At 43.3% G+C, this 17,900-nt stretch overlaps 1 protein-coding gene across 1 annotated transcript in view; it reads left to right on the forward strand.

Moving 5' to 3' along the window:
* LOC128350597 (guanylate cyclase 2G-like) overlaps positions 1–17,288 on the forward strand; it is a 114,579-nt gene extending 97,291 nt beyond the window's left edge. The window contains exons 19-22 of the mRNA XM_053308994.1: positions 7,558–7,656; positions 12,416–12,507; positions 14,014–14,121; positions 16,790–17,288. Coding sequence (XP_053164969.1) covers positions 7,558–7,656; positions 12,416–12,507; positions 14,014–14,121; positions 16,790–16,795 — 305 coding nt within the window. The 3' untranslated portion in view covers positions 16,796–17,288. The remainder of the gene's footprint in view (positions 1–7,557; positions 7,657–12,415; positions 12,508–14,013; positions 14,122–16,789) is intronic.
* The last annotated feature ends 612 nt before the right edge of the window (positions 17,289–17,900 follow it).

Below are 17,900 nucleotides of genomic sequence, written 5' to 3' on the forward strand. Positions count from 1 at the left end.
CATACCACACAGTTCATATGGGGTTTTCTTCACTGTTGTGGAGAAGGATCAGTTTTGCAAATATGTAGCTGTGATTGCTGCTTCTCCGCAGTATTTTTCAGGTAGAATTGAATCTGTCAGCATGCATCTGATCATTTCTGTTAGGGTCCTATTTTTGCATTCTGCCACTTCATTCTGTTTGGGTGTTTATGGGACCATTTTGTGATGCTTGACTCCATGAGCTCTTAAGAAATCCTCAATTTTCTTTCCTGTGAACTCGCCTCCATTGTTGGTCTGAAGTATAAGTGGCATGCACTGAAATCTGTAACTTGCCATGGATATGTAGACTTGTAGCTTTTCTAACACTTTATCCTTGTGCTTTATAAGATAGGTGACTGTATATCCTGAGAAGTCATCTATAAAGGTCAATATGTATCTGCCTCTTGGTGTTGGTACTTGCATCAGGCTGCATACATTACTGTGTATGAGAGCAAGTGGTTTTGAAGCTCTGGTTTGGCTTGCTTTGGGTAATGTTGCTCTTGTAGCCTTAGCTCTGATACAGCAGTCACACTTCATAGTCATTGAACAGGCTGACATCATAAGGTCTTTGGTCAGGTGCTGTTTCACCAGTTCTTTTACACTTTCGGAGTGCCTATGGCTGAGACACTTATGTGTGGTGAGCTTCACCTGCTCCATTGCTGTGCTCAAGTGATGCAAGTGTTCATCTGCAATTGCTCTGGCCAGGGTTTTTCTCTTGAATTGTGCACTCATTGCCCTGTAACTTAATGGTGAGACCTTTGGTTGCCATGCGCTTAACCGATAAGAGACCACCTTCCAAGTCAGGCACATATAGCACATCCTTTACTGGTATAGTGACAAGGTCCCCATCTGTCTTGGTGCAGTTTAGAAGTCCCTGTCCAATTCCCTCTGCAGTTACGCTACTTTCATCCGCAATGTAATTTTTTTCCTTGTTGCTCAAGTCCAGTTACATGAAAAAGTCTTTATCACTGGTCATGTGACTAGTAGCACCAGAGTCAACTCACTAGCCCTGGGAGGAGTTACTCTGTGTCACTTTGAAGCATTTAATTCATTGTTCTGTCATTATTCATAGGTTTTGCCTTTTGCTTAAGTGCTTGTGGAGACTTTCTTTTCAGTTTCCATTGTTCTGCCTTCCATATGGAGCTGTCTTTCTTTAAATGTCCCTCTTCCTTGCACCGGAAACATGCTTTCGTTTCCTTCTTGTGCACCTTGCCTCCTGCAGTTTTCAGTGAAGCTTCTCCATTCTGACTGATACAGTGCTCCATAACTTCCTTTCTGTGCTGGAATTCATCCAGAAGTCTGCCTCTCACAAATTCCAGTGTTAGGTCGTCCTCAGGCCTTTTCTCAAGGGCATTAATGGGGGTGCCATAGGAGTCAGGCAAGCTACATAGTAATAGGGCTGGTATGTGACTATCTTTTATTTTTTCCCCAATTCCATGCAATTGTGCCACCACTTCCAGCATGACATTTATGTGGTTTTGCATTTCTGTTCCCTCCCCAAACAGCTTCCTCAAAAGGAATAGTCAATAGTCTACTTTTCAAACCAGTTCTTTCATGCAAATTTCTCAATGCATTCCACATGCCCTTTGCTGTAGCCTGATTCCCTATGTGAATCAATTGGTCATCTTCCACTAGTAGACTAATGGTTCTCCATGCCTGTCTGTCCTTTCTATCCCATTCTTTGGGATTTGCTGCTGGTCTGTCTGTGTTAGTAACTTCCCACAAGTCATCCTTAGTTAGAAGCATTGCTACTTTAAACTTCCATAGCAGATAATTTCCATTATTCTGCTTTCCCACAGAGAGCTTAAATTCAGAGCTCCAAGCCATTTTTCTTTTGAAAAATCCTAGCTTTGCTTATTAGCATTCAGCAGGCTCCCTCTCAGAGGATCTCCTTGTGGCTTCTGCTCTTTAAAGGTTGCTTCAAGGTCATTTGCCCTTCAAAGTCGTTCTGGGCTGTATACTCAGTTGCTCTGAAGAAGTCTGGGCCTATAACCTGTTGCAGAATGTGAGCTGTCTGCATGGTTTTCAGAACAAACATCAGTGCAAGGTTTAAGACAACTTTACTTGTGAGACAAATGCTTAGAGGTCAGTGCAGAACTTGCTGACTCACATATACAGGAACAAGGAAAGTAGAAACTCCTAGCTAGCACAACCAATACAGAGGAAACTACAGTGCCCCTTCTGGCTTCATAGCAGATTACATGCATACTATACAGCAAGTTAGGCTGCAGTTGTTGCATATCCCAGCACTTATATGCCAATTCCTGAAGCCTCCGAGCCAAGATGGGTGAACTGGGTGCTTGGTTACCAATGAAAACATAGATATAGTGGGCACATGGGCATACACAGACTTTTTTTCTGGGAGTGAGGGGAATATTGGGGTGGTTTTTGTGTAAACCACCTTGGGATTGTTTTAATGAAAGGCGGCATACAAATTTAAGAATAAATAAATACATACATACATAAATGTGGATATTGTAGAACTGGAATAGGTGCAGGGGAGCAACAGCAGTAGAGAGGGCATGCCCTCACCTCTTGCTTGTGGGCTTCCCAGGGGCATCTGGTGGGCCACTGTTTGAAACAGGATGCTGGACTAGATAGGCTTTGGGCCTGATCCAGCAGGGTTGTTCTTACGTTCTTAGGGGGGAACGAGTCTGAATATTCTATCTCTGACCATGAGGAGGGTAAGCTTTCCAGGGATGATGCAGGGCTCTCACAGTCTGTCTCCTATCACCTTTTCTCTCTACAGGACTTCCCAGTCCTTTTGCAAAAGGTGCACAAAATTTTCAGGCCGAAAGTCACCTTACCTTCCTCCCCCAATACAACAGAAGGGAATACAGGTACTTGCAATGGTCAAGTCACAAGAGATAGCCATGCCATGTCCATAAGTGATTTTTTTTTTGTTTTTTGTTTACAAACCATTCAATCTGAGTGGGATAACCCCACTGAGGGCAAAGGTCCATTACCACCAGTGAGGAGCTCCTATACAGCCCTAAGGCTGTTATGATGGACAAACTTAAAGTCCCCCTAAACAGTGTTAAAGTGGTTGCTCTCATCACTGGAGCAATTTTGCCAAAGGATAGATCTGACTTAAAAACAAACAAACAAACAAACAAAAAACAACAGGATGATAAGAGGTGCAATGCAGCCTTACACAGATCACACACAGCCATAGCCTTGTTAATGCGAGCCTCCATGGCTATTTCTATTTTTGTTTGTGCATCCATCTTATGCAACAAATATCAAAGACCTCCTTCCATTGATCCCTCAGTGTTCTGCTAAATTCAAACAAGGTTTAAACAGATTGGGGGAAGCTGCAGTCGACTCTTCATTGGATGCTACTCAGCTTTCTGCCACAGCCCTGGCGTCTAATGTATCCATTTGTCAGATGTTATGGTTAAAGAACTGGAAGGTAGACCAGAAGTCTCACATTAATTTGGCTAATTAATCTTTCTAGGATGGGAAGCTCTTTGGCCAAGTCCTTTAACCGGTTCTGGATGTGATGAAAGATAAAAAGAAGGCTATTCCATCTTCTTCTTCAAAGGAGGATGGAAGGTCAAACAGGCCATTCACTTCTCAGTTTAAGGAGTCCAAGTTGCCCACTCATTCAAACAGAACTGAGCTTCCTGGACCAAACTTCAGTTCTCCTTTCGTGATGCTGTGGCTCACAAGAATCCCCAGGCCAACAACTCCCACAAAATGGGGTTCAAATGCAACAGCTCACAATGACTATTCCCAGCATGTAGTGGGGCACCTGCAGAGTTTCACTTTCACATGACACCAAATGTCTTCGGACTCCTGGATACAACAGACCACCTCCCACAGTCATTCCCTGTAATTCCTATCTCAACCACCAGATAGGTTTCTACCATCCCCCAAGTCCCGAAAGAAGGGCTAACACAGACTAATACTGCAAGCCATTCAGTATCTCTTCCAGATTCGAGTCACAGAACCAGTTCCACCATCAGAATATCAACAAGGGGTGTACTCGATCCTTTTCATTGTACCAAAAAAGAACAGGCAGTGAAGAGCCATCCTGGACTTCAACTATGTAAATCTCTACTCCATTCTTCACTGTATTCTGTTTTTCCGTTTTGCCTACAACAGGCTCCACTTTCTGTACTGGGCTCTTCCCTTCGGTCTGTCAACATGGGTGTTCACCAAGATCATGGTAGCAATTGTGGTACACTTGAGGACCAAGAGAGTCCATCTGTACCCATTTTTGGACATTTTATTCAGGTCCTCCTCATAGCTAAAGGACTTCAGGGACGTATGGGATACCCTTCTATGTCACCAGAGCTACAAGTTCATAGTGAACAAACAAAAAAGCTCCCTGACACTTCAGACCAGCTTTCACCACCTCGGAGCTAATATAGACACACTCAAGGGAGTGGTTTCTTTGCTCCATGCCACAGGCAGAAGATTGTGCAGGGCTGTTGAGTTCTGCAGCAATGCCCAAGGTCAAACCTCTTCTCACTAAGCCAACTTCAGGGGGCCATGATTTCCACAATAGATCTCATAACCTAGGCAAGATTCCACTCTTGCCCCCTGCCATAGATGCTCCTTCCATGGCAGGAAAAAATCATGGAAAGATCACAACAGAAAGTCACATTCCACAAGAAGTTGGTATCTTCATTCACATAGTGGACTTCATCTGCCACACTGAAGGGAATCCACTTCCTTCTGGTGTCTCAGGTTTCAGTAACAACAGATGCCAGTCTGGGGGTGGGGGGTGCTCATTGTTTCTACCACCTAGCACAGTGCCAGTGGTCTGCAGCCAAGAGAAAGCACAGCATCAACTGGCTGGAGTGATGAGCAGTCCAGAACTCCCTCTGGGAGTTCCTCCACATCATCAGATACAACCATGTCCTTGTCCCAGGTCAACCAGGCGGAGTCTGGAGTCAAGGACATGTCCTTGTCCCAGGTCTCTTCTCCAAGGCCTTCTATCAGATAGTACAAAGGTTTGGCACACCCCTCATGGACTTGTTCACCATGCCAAATAATGCCAAGCATCCCCATTTCATGTCCAGTTACCAATGCACATTGACACACTGACAGCGCCATGGCCAGAGGACCTGCTGTATGCAAGTCCTCCAACAGCCATTATTCCTCAATCAATTCGCAGGGTTTGCTCCCTGTGCATAGAAATTAGTCTGGTTGTGCTCGACTGCCCCGATGGGCTGTGGTTCTCAGACCTGTTGGAGCTTTCCTTGGAGGCTTCTATAAACTTGGGATCAGATCTTCAGCTTCTTGATCAGGGTCCAGGTTCCATCCAGAACCAGAATGTATGAAACTGTTTGCATGAAGGTTGAACGGAGCTCATAAGGGGCCTGTGGCTATTCTCAAAGTGTCCTGAGTACCATCCTGGGCTCTTGAAGGCTGGCTACCTGGAAGACCTTTATGGGCTGCTGTAACACTCAAGTCAGTTTTTCTCTTAGCTGTGTCAGTCTCCCAGTTGTTAGTTTCCTGCAGAAGGGTCTGGATAGGGGACTCCATCCCAATACCCTTAGGGGTCAGGTGGCAACCAGTGCATCATTTCTGGATGCAGATGGTAGCTCCAGACTTACTACTCATCCTCATGTTAGAAGGTTCCTAAAAGGAGCTTCCATTCTCAAGCCTCTCACAGTTCACTGGTTCCCTACCTGGGACCTGAATATTGTTCTTACAGTCCTGACCAAAGTTTCGTTCAAATTGCTCAGGTCAGTTTCTTTGAAATTTCTATCCCTCAAGGTCTTCTTTTTTTTATCACAATTACATCTGTGTGCAAGGTGTCAGAGTTGGGGACTCTTTCAGTTCACAAGGAGCTCTGTTTAGTCCTTACTATGTGCTCCTAAGGGCATACCCTCCCTTTATACCTAACATAAATTATCTTTTTCATAGATCACAAGAATTCATGTTACCTTTTTTCTGTTCCCACCCTTCTTCACCCAAGGAGAAAGCATGGCACACTTTGGATGTGCATAGGGCTGTCAGGGTCTATTTGTGGAACACCAAGTCCTTTAGAGTTACCTAATTCTTCTTTGTTTCTTTCTGCGATTGTTCTCTGGGTCATAAGGTATCCAATTCCACCCTAACCAGGTTGATCTGTCAGTGTATTGACTTGGTCTACTCCTCTCAAGCTCTAGCTCCTCCCAGGGGATTATGGCACACTCCACCAGATGTGCCACAACTTCTGTAGCCCTATCCACCCTGGCACCCTTGGTTGACATCTGTAAGGCTGCTGTTTGGACATCCTTGTCTACCTTCATTAAGGCACTATAGATGCAGAAATTGGCATCTGCTGATGCCTCATTCAGGAGATGGAGCTATTCATACAACAAGTAGTTTCAAACTGAGGACCAGTCTCTCTGTCCCACCCAGAAAGGTTAAGGGGCTTTGGCAGGTCCCAGCCTAGGATACACTCCCCAACTGAGGGAGAATGAAACATTGACACTTGCCTGAAAGGTCATTCTCCTCAGTGGCAGGGAATGTATCCTTCCCTCCCATGCATCATCTGGTCCTTTTTGGGCTTCTGTCCTGTCCTGTCCTGAAGGGCAGTTTCCTTTCTGGGGTGGTCCATTCTCCCTGGGGTATTTTGTTAGTGATAAGTCATATTCCTTGGGTTTTCCCCCTATCTCAGTTTGTTTGTTGTTATTGGTTTGACGTTCAGATTAAATCTATTTCTTGGCACTGGAGCATTTTTTCCAGGGCCTCTAAGCTGGAGGCTGAGGATGTAGCCCCTCCCACGTGGCCACAGCAAGCCTTCTTCTGATTGGCCCTGTCTTGGAGCAAGTGGGAGGAACAACCCAGCTTAGGATACACTCCCTACCTCTGAGGAGTATGACTATTCAGGTAAGTGCCAACATTTCATTCTCTGTATCATAGCTGCCAACTCTGCTGGTTTTCAAATAAAAACTGGATATGATCTACAAGAAGCAGAATAAAATTGGAACATGTAACTGATCTCTCCTTGGTTTTGAATCAAATTCACCTTGAAATTATATCAGATGTGCAATGTAAACTTATGCATCATTACTTACAAGTACCCCACTGATTAAATGGGACTTGTTTCCCAGGAAGTGTGCATAACATTGCATGGACAACTGATCATATCACAAAGAGAAGCAAAGTTGTACTCATGTAAGAATCTTTCACAAATGCAACTCTCCTTTGGTTCCCAGGAGCCCCTGTGAGTGGCGTTTGGATCCAAGCCTTAAACTGCAGCTAAAGTAGTATTAAGGTAGTATTTTGGTCCCTTCAAAAAGCCTAGATAGAATAATTGTGCATGCCACTTTGATCTTGTATTCAAGACAAACTGTTTTGCCAAGACACTCTACAGAACAGGACATTTACTTAGTAGGAAAGTACAAACAAGGAAACAAAACATACAGTTTTAGAGGGAGCATAAAACATACGCAGACAGGGCCTGTCCTTCCTCCAAGAACAAGTCTCTGTAAAATCCAATTATTCCTTGATATCACATTCTGAAAAGCATAGCATGTGGTATTTCTTTTCTCTCTGTGGGTGACCTTTTCCTTGTCGCTTTTGTTGTTATTGCAGGCCCCGTTGTTGCAGGGGTAGTGGGGATCACAAGGCCACGTTATTGCCTCTTTGGGGACACTGTGAATACAGCTTCAAGGATGGAAAGTACCAGCTTACGTATGTTGTATGCATTTGTTATGGGGTAACAGGTTGGTGTAACTGTGAAAGTCTGTTTCCTATCACATCCTGCTTTCAGAAACCATTTCAGGAGAGGCTATTGGTTACAGGAACAATGGATACATTTAGCAGGTGGAGAAGAACTTTCAGCAGCATGTAATATTGAAGAGAGGCCCTTAGGCCAGTTGCCAGGGAGCAACAGTGGGGGAGGCCTATTTTCATACCCTGCTTGTGTGCTTCCTGGAACATGTGCCTGACCATTGTGGAAAGCAGGGTGCTAGATTAAATGGACTGTTGATCTGATTCAACAGGATGTTCTTAGGAATGTTACAAAGTGGGGTTTCTCATGATCATTCAGGGACATCTGCAGTAAATGGTAAGTCCTGGACTAGCGCACATGTGTGTTCCTGATTTCCAGTCATTAGAACTTGGACATTTGCAGCATTGTGGGGGTTGGCACTGCTCCAACCTGGCATTTACCCGACCTAGTTAATCTGGGATTTGAACTATGGATGTTGATGTCAAGTAAATGTCATGTTGCCATTCCTGCATCACCAAAACTTTCCAGGTTCTCATGAATGGAAATTGGGAATGGTGTGCATGCACAGCTTAGGCCCAGGGTATTTAAGAGAACACCTTCTCTGTTATGAACCAGGTTGCCTAATGAGATCATTCAGTGAAGTCTGTCTGCAGTTGCCACCAGCTTCTCTGGTGGCTGCTTAGGGACAGGTCTTCTCTGTTGCCACCCTAAGGCTTTGGAATGCACTCCCTTCAGAAATAAGAGCCTCCCCATCTCTGATATCTTTTAAAAGGGCTGTGAAGACACATTTATTCACCCAAGCTTTTAATTAGATTTAAAGTATCTGTTGTTCTGTTAAGCTGATTTAATGTCTAATGTTTTATTCTTGTTTTAATTTATGTTATTTTATTGTAAACTTTCCAGAGATGTGAGTTTTGGGTGGTATATCTATCAATGAATCATTCAATATGATGCGCTGATCTAGTATTTAACTTTTACCATAGATGCTATGGACCATAAGAACCCACCCAAAAATAAATTTCATATGGGAAAAATTGTTGGTATGCCATCAAGTTCTGTATCAATAGTTGCTACCATTCCAAACATTACTGAATTGGCAGTTTGGGGGGCAGGTAGTATCCAAGGGAACTGTAGTTGGCCCAGAAGCCAACAGATTGTTTGTTTATCTGTCTGAATACCTATCAAATGTGTAGACATTTTACTGCTTTTAAACATGATGTCCCTTGCTCTACTGTGGTTTCTCCCTAATGTCCCTCCTGAGATTGGTCTTTCTCAGTTGTCACCCCTACTGGAATGTACTCACTGTGGCTATAAGAAGCTTATCATCTTTGGACACTTTCAAGAGAGCCAGAAAGAATATAGACCTAGCTTTTTAGCCTGGCTTCTAATAATATACTAGCTTGAATGGTGCAGAGCATCTGCATGCTAGCAGATGGCTTTTTTTGCCTCCCTGCCACAGCCCCCTCACCCCAGAGACCTCCCCACCCTCATCTGAGCCCTGCTCCTGCTCTTCCTTCTCCCTCCTCGTCCTCGCTTTCTTTCTCTTCCCCACTTCATCTATCCCTTCTTTCTTTCTCTTCCCTACTTCATCTCTCCCTTCTTTCTTTCTCTCTCTCTTCTTCTTCCCCATCTGCCCCTTTTCTCTCCCCTCCAGTGGCGGCGGCCCCAGACCCGTCTTTGCCTTGTGCACAAACTTTTCCTCGCCGCCCCCCCACATGAGGCACACTGTTTGCCTGTGCTCCTACATGCCTAGGCCAGCCCTTGGCAATGCCAAGATGCCCTTGCAGGGGCTGGCTCTGTTATGGGTGCTGACTCTGGGCTGGCTGGGTGCCGCTGCTGCTTCCTCTGCTGGCCTCTCGGAGCATCACTGCCCCCGCCGACTTGTCTTCAACATGGCAGCTGCTGGGAATGGATTTTCCTGAGTGCATATGTGCTCCCACAGTGCCCTGATTAGTTTAGCACTGTGAGGGCAGGACTTGCCACGTACCACCTAAAGCTTGCTTGCTATCTATCTATCTGTGTGTGTGTATCTCACACACACAGTATAAATAGGTTTTAAATGGTTTTTAAAATGAGTTTTGTTAATATTTCAACTGCTTTTATGTTAAATTTTAAAAGGTTTGAATTTCTGATATAAATTGCCCTGAGCAGTTCTGGGGTGGGTGGTATAGAAATGAAATGAAATGAAATAAAATAAATATTAGAGGCTTCCAATTAATTCTCAGCTATAAATACCATTTGAAGCTCTGGCTCAGGCTGAAATTTGCCACAGTTTGATAGATAGATAAACTTTATTACAGTCTTTGACCAGTACAGAAGCAAGCGGGGGGAGCACAAAATCAGGTCCATACAATGATATAGCAACAATAACTTTACAAATATACAGTAGTATAGAAGATTACTCCAGTAGATTACTCATTAGATGCCATCGTATATTCTTTGCTATTACACAAAACCTAGCCACGTTATGAGTAACGTGGGCTTGATGGTCTGATAAGAGAAATAAAATATAATGCTTCATCTCCTCTGCCTGGTAGGTCCTTAATCAGGGTAAAATTAATGATTCACGGGAATCCCTATAAAAATTACAGTATAATAAAACACGACCCACATCCTCTATGGCCTCTGTACTACATAGACAGTAACGTTCAGAATAAGGAACCCCGCCATATCTACTATATAGAATTGCTGAAGGCAGTACGTCAAAGCAGGCCAGCTTTGATATTTGGAAGTTATTACGGCTTGACAATAATCAGCTGGTTTGGTGCTAAAGGCATGTCTCCATGATTTAAGTCGTTTGGGGGCCTTACATATCTCCTGTTGCCATTCCATACCCAATATTTATTTTATTTATTGTTAAATTTATATACTGCCTTTCATTAAAAACAATCCCAAGGCGGTTTACAAAAGTTAATAATAAAATAATAATAATAATAATGACAGTTAAAAGTATTAAGCTAAAAATATGACAACAAATCTGATTTAAAATATATAAAATACAAACATAAAAACTGTACACAGATAAACACACACAGAAGCAGCAATAAAACAATCATGTAAAGGCCTGGATAAAAAGCCAAGATTTAACGAGCTTTCTAAAAACTGTGATGGAGTCCGAGGAGCGAATGACCACTGGGAGAGCATTCAAAAGTCTGGGAGCAGCAACAGAGAAGGCCCTGTCCCGCGTGCACAACTGAGCCTCCCGCATTGTCGGCACCCGGAGCAGAGCCCCCTCACATGATCTCACCAAGCAGGCAGCAACTCTTGGGAGCAGGTGGCCCCTCAAGTATCCCTAACCTGGACACACAAGTGCAGCTCTTTCAAAATAGGTGTGATATGATCACACAGGGCAGCTCCAGATAGAATCCTAGCTGCTGCATTTTGTACAAGCTGCAGTTTCCAGATATTCTTCAAGGGCAGCCCCACGTAGAGTGTGTTACAGTAATTCAGCCGTGACGTGACTAAGGCATGGGTAACTGTGGCGCACTAGCTGAAGCTGTGGAAAGGCACCCCTGGCTACCACTTCCACCTGAGATTCCAAAAGCAGAATTGAGTCCAGTAATACCCCAAAGCTGCATACTTGCTCCTTCAAGGGGAGTGCAACCCCATCTAGAACAAGTAGAATCACCTCATCCCAATTGGCTCTCCTACTGACCAACATTACCTCTGTCTTGTCCGGATTCAGTCTCAGTTTATTAGCCCACATCCAACCCATCATGGTCTCCAATCCCTGACTCAGGACATCCACTGCCTCCCTAGGATCAGGTGACAAGGAGAGATAGAGTTGAGTGTCACCCGCATATTGCTGGCAAGTCAGTCCAAGTCCCCAGATGACCTCTCCCAGCAGTTTCATGTAGATGTTAAACAGCATGGGGGACAAAACTGAACCCTGTGGGGCCCCACAGGTCAATGACCACAGGGCCGAGCAGTAATCCCCCAGCACCACCTTTGGGACCCTCCCCCCAAGAAAGGAACAGAGCCACTCCAGCACACTACCTCCAATTCCCATACTCAAGAGGTGGTCCAGAAGGATACCATAGTCGATGGTATTGAATGCTGCCGAGAGGTCCAGCAGAACCAACAGGGTTGCACTTCCCCTGTCTAGTTCCTGGTTTTACAGCCTATTCTTTGCTTTACAGCCTTTTTTGATTGTTTGTAACCCATTGATTGCAGCACTTCAAGGGAAAAGCTATAAAAGGCGAGCCTTAAAAGGAGAGACTTCCTCTGTGATTGAAAACTATCTTCAAGCATCAGTGGGGCCAGACCCATTGGTTCACCACCTTCAGCCAATAGCTAAGGGTGGTAATCCACACTCGAGTTTCCACTCACATGACTCCCAATTCCAATCTTAATGCTGTATTAGAGACGCATTTAGGGGGTTGCATAATTGATCTTAGAAGCTTAGATTGTATTGTCTCTATCTGGGCAAGGTTAAAATAAGGGTCCAACTGTGTACTGTATAGTAGCTGTGCCACTACTTTTGCCTCAAATAGTTTTGAAACCACAGGGACATATCGCCCTCCTTTGGTATTGTCACAGTTTACAAATGCCCATTTTAAAAAATTTCATAGTTGCGTCCTAATGCTGCAAGATTTAACTACTAGAAAAATAAGTGATTGGTCATATCCCTTTTAATTAGAAATTCCTAACTCCCTGTCCACCACTGAATATAGACCATACACAATAAAATTAATAGATTCCACCCTCTTCTTTTTGTAGCTCTCCAAATCCATGTTTCTATGGTCACAGCAAATGCTCTTCAAAGAATTGGAGGTTATGATTTGGAAGAAAGAGGGACAGTAAGGATAAAGGTATGGCTTTCAGAGAATCATAGGCTCACACACAGGTTCACATCATGCATGGCTAAGGAAGTTTCTCATGTAAGAGGGGAGGGTATTATTACAAATCACCCGTCCCTTTACTACCCCAATGCCCCCTGAAAATATGTCCCAGAGGATTGGGGAACCTTCAGGGATATATTGTGGCAGGGCATCCAGAGCAGCAGAGGGAAGGGAGATTGGTGACAATTGTCTCATCCCCTTATGTGTGAAACATTCTTACTTGTGTGATGTTAGTCAGTATGTGAGCCCTTGTTGTTGCAAAGGACCCAGGGGCCAAATCATCCTCACTCTGTTGATTAAATATTGCAATTCAGATAATAAGCCCTGTCACAAACCTGAGGGCATGTTTTGAAGGTGCGTGATTCAATAACCTTGCTGAAGCTAAGTAGGTCTGAGTATGGAAAGACTACAGAGGGGGAAAAGTGCTTCTGAGAGTCATTTTAAAATGACAGAAAATGCTTCCAGATGCAGATGAAAATAAAAAAGAGCCTGCCTGTGCAGGTAACCAGCAGAATTTGGGGTGTGGGGCATGACGCAGGGAAGAGTCAAAATGGCCAATCACTTCAAAAGTGAATCTGCTTGGTTAAGCCATGGTTACTTCAGTTTGGATCAAGCTGATTGAATTCTGCTGAATCTCCTCCAAACTGAATCAGCCACTGAAGCTTTGCACTGGCCTATTTAGATTATCTCCACATGTCTCGTGAGACTGTGAGAGAGTCACTTGACAACTTGCCTGAAGCAAATCTGCCCTGATGATGGATCTGAATGTGGAACAGGTATCAATAGGGATATGCACAAACTGAGGTTCATGCACTGGTTTGAAAATGAACTGGTTCGGCCCAAACACAAACTGGTTCAACAGTTTGAGTGTGGTGCCTGGGGGTGGGGTGGGGGCGCAGTGAACGACACGTTTAAAAGAGAGTAGAGCAGGTCCTTACCTGCGTGATGTCAGCAACATCATGCTGACCATGCAAATGGCTTCCACGCATACACTGAAGCCATGTGTTAGCCACCGCCGTGCATGCGGACCATGCAGATGGCTTCCATGCATTTACAGAGGCCATGTGTGTGCCACCACAGTGCACAGGCAGTTGGGCGGTGGGAGGAGTGCCTCTGCAGCAGAAAGCTGCATGGAGCGGCAGTCACATAGGTAAGGACCTGCTCTACTCTCTTTTAAAGGTGCCACTCACCAGTCCCACCCACTGGGTGCTGCACTTGAACCACCAAATCTGTTCGTGGTTGGGATGAACTAGGACAAGCTGGTTAACTCACTTCAGTTCGTGCACATCTCTAGATGTCAAGCTCTTAACATTTCAACATCCCTAGATCCCCGTTTTTTCATCTCCACCTTTGTTTTGAAGGGAATTCTTCCTCTTTTAAACTACCTATCCCTAAGAAACTTGAAGTCACTGAGAAGGTTATTTTTGTTTTTTTGTAAGATAACTCTGCTTTCATGCTATTTTTGTTGATTGCCAGGGCAAAGGTCAGCAAAGAACATTTTGGCTCAAAGGAAAAGCTGGCCTTAACATGCCTCTGCCAGAATGCAGCAGTAATGTGGAAAGGCACCCAAAGGGAAACATAGAGGTATGCTGTAACTCTTAAACATTGTTTGTAAGAACATAAATATGTGGGTAAGTATGTTCAGCAAGGAAGCGATTTTATTCTGTGCATATTGTGCCTGCAAGTTTTCATCCAGCAGAGTTGCCGAGACATCCAAAAGAACCAGCAGAGTCACAATCCCTCTGTCAATTCCCTGGCAAAGGTCATCTATCAGACTGACCAAGGCCGTCCCAACCCCATAGCCTGCTCTAAAGCCATTCTGAAATGGGTCTAGATAATCAGTTTCCTCCAAAACTGCTTGGAGCTGGTCAGCCACCACCCTCTCAATCATATTACCCAACTATGGGAGGTTAGAGACTGGCGTATATCTCCTTTGTAGACCTCCTTTTTATTGCGAATAAAAGAAAATTAATCCAACAACATTCTATAAAAAGCAAACATTTCAGCATAAAGACGTCATTATCAATGCTTGATGTTTAACAGTGTTGGAACCAGCATTTTTATATAGTACAAGCTGAAACTCTCCCAGCCACCTGAGGCTGATGAAAAGTACGGGGGAGAAGAGATAAGAATAATTTTCCGAGCTTAGCATGAACAAGGAGGGAGAGGAGAAAGGAACAAGCTAAACCACACACCCTTTAGAGGCCAATATATCTCAGAATTTCTTTAAGTTCTTCTTTGCCATTAATCCCTGGTTTCAGTATTTCAATGTACAATGCTTCTCTGATTTTTCTTTTAAGGGTGCAACGTTCTGTCTCCAAGAGAAAACACTTTAAGTGGCATTGTTTTTCCTTTATGCTTATCTCTCATGTGTATTGCCCAAGGTCTTTCTTATTAATATAGTTTGAATCTGCCAGATGTTCTTTAAACCTAACCAGTAGTGGCCTTCCAGTTTCTCCCACATAACATTCACCACAATCTATTCAAGTAATTTTATAAAACACACCTTTCTGTTTGCAGGTGCCTTCCCTATCTTCACACATCTTATAAACAACGCCTTTCTGTTTACAGGTGCCTTCCCTATCTTCACACATGGCAAGCTTTTGTTTCACACCTTTTATCATATAGTCTAAATCTCACCAAATGTTGCCTTAAGAGCTGTTTGGCAGACCACATTGGCCTTGACCCCATGCTTACCTACCCCATGCTTCCAGCCACTGTCTCCTTCAAACAAGATGGCATCCTGCCCTCCCTCAGTGAGGTATTCATGATATCAACCAGCCCAGCTCCAACAACTCTCTGCAAGACGAAATCAACCATGTTGGGCAAGGTTCCGAAGAACAGGTGATAGGCTGCACCGCTCCAAGCTAGGGGTGTGCACAAAACCAATTGTCCCAGTTCGGTTCAAATCCAGACCGGACTCAAACCAGACAGGGCATGTTCGGCTTTGCACACTCCCAAACAACAGCCCCTTCCCTGGTTTGGCTTGAATTCGAGCTGGTTCTGCGGTTCTGATTGATTTTTTTTAAAAAAATCAGCTTACTGCCTCTGTGGGGGGCACTGCTGCAGCAGTGATGATGGCATCTCCAGAGAATCCCCTCCCCCCACCTGCCTCCCCCAGCCTCCAATGGCCCAGTTCAGGTGGTTTTTTCCCATTTGGGGCCTCAGTGTAATCGCACCAACCATTTTGGAGGCAGCCCCACATGCTCAATGCTGTGCAACCATGTCCTCAGGAGTGAGAAACTGAAACAGATCTGATCTAATAATGCAAGATGGATTGCCAGACACCCCCCTAACTGGCCCTGCAGAGTCCAGATCAGCCTGAATGTGGGAGAACTCATTGAATGTGTCACAGTCAGACATTGTTTCTGGAAGCAGATTTGAAACAGAAGTGGTTTGAGTTAAACCCCTTAAAACAAACAAACAAACAAATGTTTATAAAGCCATTAGAAAAGGCTGATCCATAATTAGTGCAACCTCTGCACAGAGAAGGATCCATACTTGTTCATATGAAATAAAATATTCTCATATGAACATATAAAAGTGTATACTGTTGAATCAGACCATTGATTCATCTAGCCCAGTAATGTCTGTTTTAATTGGGATTTCAGGGCCTTGGGCAGGTCTTGCACATCACTAATCCTTTTAATCAGAAATGTTAGCGATTGAATTTAAGACCTTCTGCATATAAAGCATGTGCTTATCACTAAGCTATGGCACCTCCCTCCTGTTTTTGAATATTATTGTTATTATTATTATTTATTACATTTATTACATTTATAAACTGCCCCATCCAAAGGCTCTGGGCGATGCACAACAATGTGTATCATTGTGGCTTATTATGATGCAATATTAGATCCTGGAAATGCTTTGGTAATTACCAATTGGATTAATGGCTGGAGACCTTCCCCCCCCCCTTCCTCTACAGTTTCTCCTCTTGCCGCAATAATGTATATTTCCCAATTATTTTCCATTCTAGAGGTAGCTATGGTAAATTTGTTTAAATCCCTTAAGCAACAGGATGTTTTGATGTAGTAAACAATGCCAACTGGATTAAATGAGTGTCTTTTTAGTGTCTAGATACATTTCCAATTGAAGGCAAAATGTAAAATCATAGTAGTGATTTTTTAAAAACCTAGAAATTTCACTCATCTGTTACATGTCTAGATGCTTTTGACTATGATGATTAGTAAGTCAGAATCAATAAAGCTACTTTTGAAGGAGCTAAAAATCTAATCTTTTTCTATTTCAGAACTGAAAATTGAATAGTTGAAATCTCGGTTTTAGGAAAAAGGAGCCTTGTTTCACCAGATCTATCAAATGTTGAGGAATTGGTTAATTGAAATCAAATTTTGAATATTAAAATTTCAACCTGCTTGTCAAAGGTTCATAATAACAAATACTGCCCCTTTACATTAGGCCAATTGTTTTATCTACTTCAACATTCTGATTATACAGTAGCTAGCCAGTTCATGTATGAACTTGATATGGACATATCTAAATAATGGCAAAAATCCATCTATCCAGTGAAATCTAGAATACACTAACATTTGGTAAAGGACATAAATGAGTTTGCGTATAAGAGTTTGTCTTTCTACACATTCGAGAAAGTATATATAGTTTCAACTAAAGTCTGTATACCATGTACCTTAGTATTAGGTAGTAGAGCCAAGATCCAAATTGAGGAATGGCTTCTACTTAAAGATCAAAATTGATTAAGTATTTCTTCTACTGTATAACCTCAACTGTAATTTTCTCTCTCAAGACTTATACTGTCCAATAAAGATTAAATGTACAGAGTATATGCCTTTCGATATAATTCATGGCTTAATAAAGTCTAGAGGATCCTTGCTGCACATTGAGGAGGGATATTAAGGAATCATCTGATTTTATGTCATAATAAGCTTTTATTCAACCCTGAGCACACTTCATGGCCTTTCTTCAGTTGAAGCTCATATGCTGAGAAAGTCTGTCTCAGAGTAAAAGATAGCCATAGTTTAGAATGCAGCTCCTGAATCCCTGCACCCCAACAGTTTCCAGTACATAGTCTTCATCTGTTCTTTATATGGAACAGTCACTCCCTTGCTTTTGAAAAAGTAGCTGTCAGATGGTTCCTTTCTACATGGAATTTGCACTGTGCACCAAAGCAGCAGCACATAAAGTCTCTCAATACATATACAGTGCACATAAGCACTGATGTAGATTATCCACAGGGCTCCTTTCACTAGGCAGAGATCTAATTCACATGTGTATTATGTAGTAATACATGTGTGGGTATTTTGATGTAGTAAGGTTCCAGTTGTTATTGCTTGGTGATGCAGTCTTATTAAGCTCATTTGTGATTGCTGCACATTAGGACATCC

The sequence above is a fragment of the Hemicordylus capensis genome, chromosome 3, assembly GCF_027244095.1.
Source record: "Hemicordylus capensis ecotype Gifberg chromosome 3, rHemCap1.1.pri, whole genome shotgun sequence".
In the NCBI taxonomy this organism is placed as follows: domain Eukaryota; kingdom Metazoa; phylum Chordata; class Lepidosauria; order Squamata; family Cordylidae; genus Hemicordylus; species Hemicordylus capensis.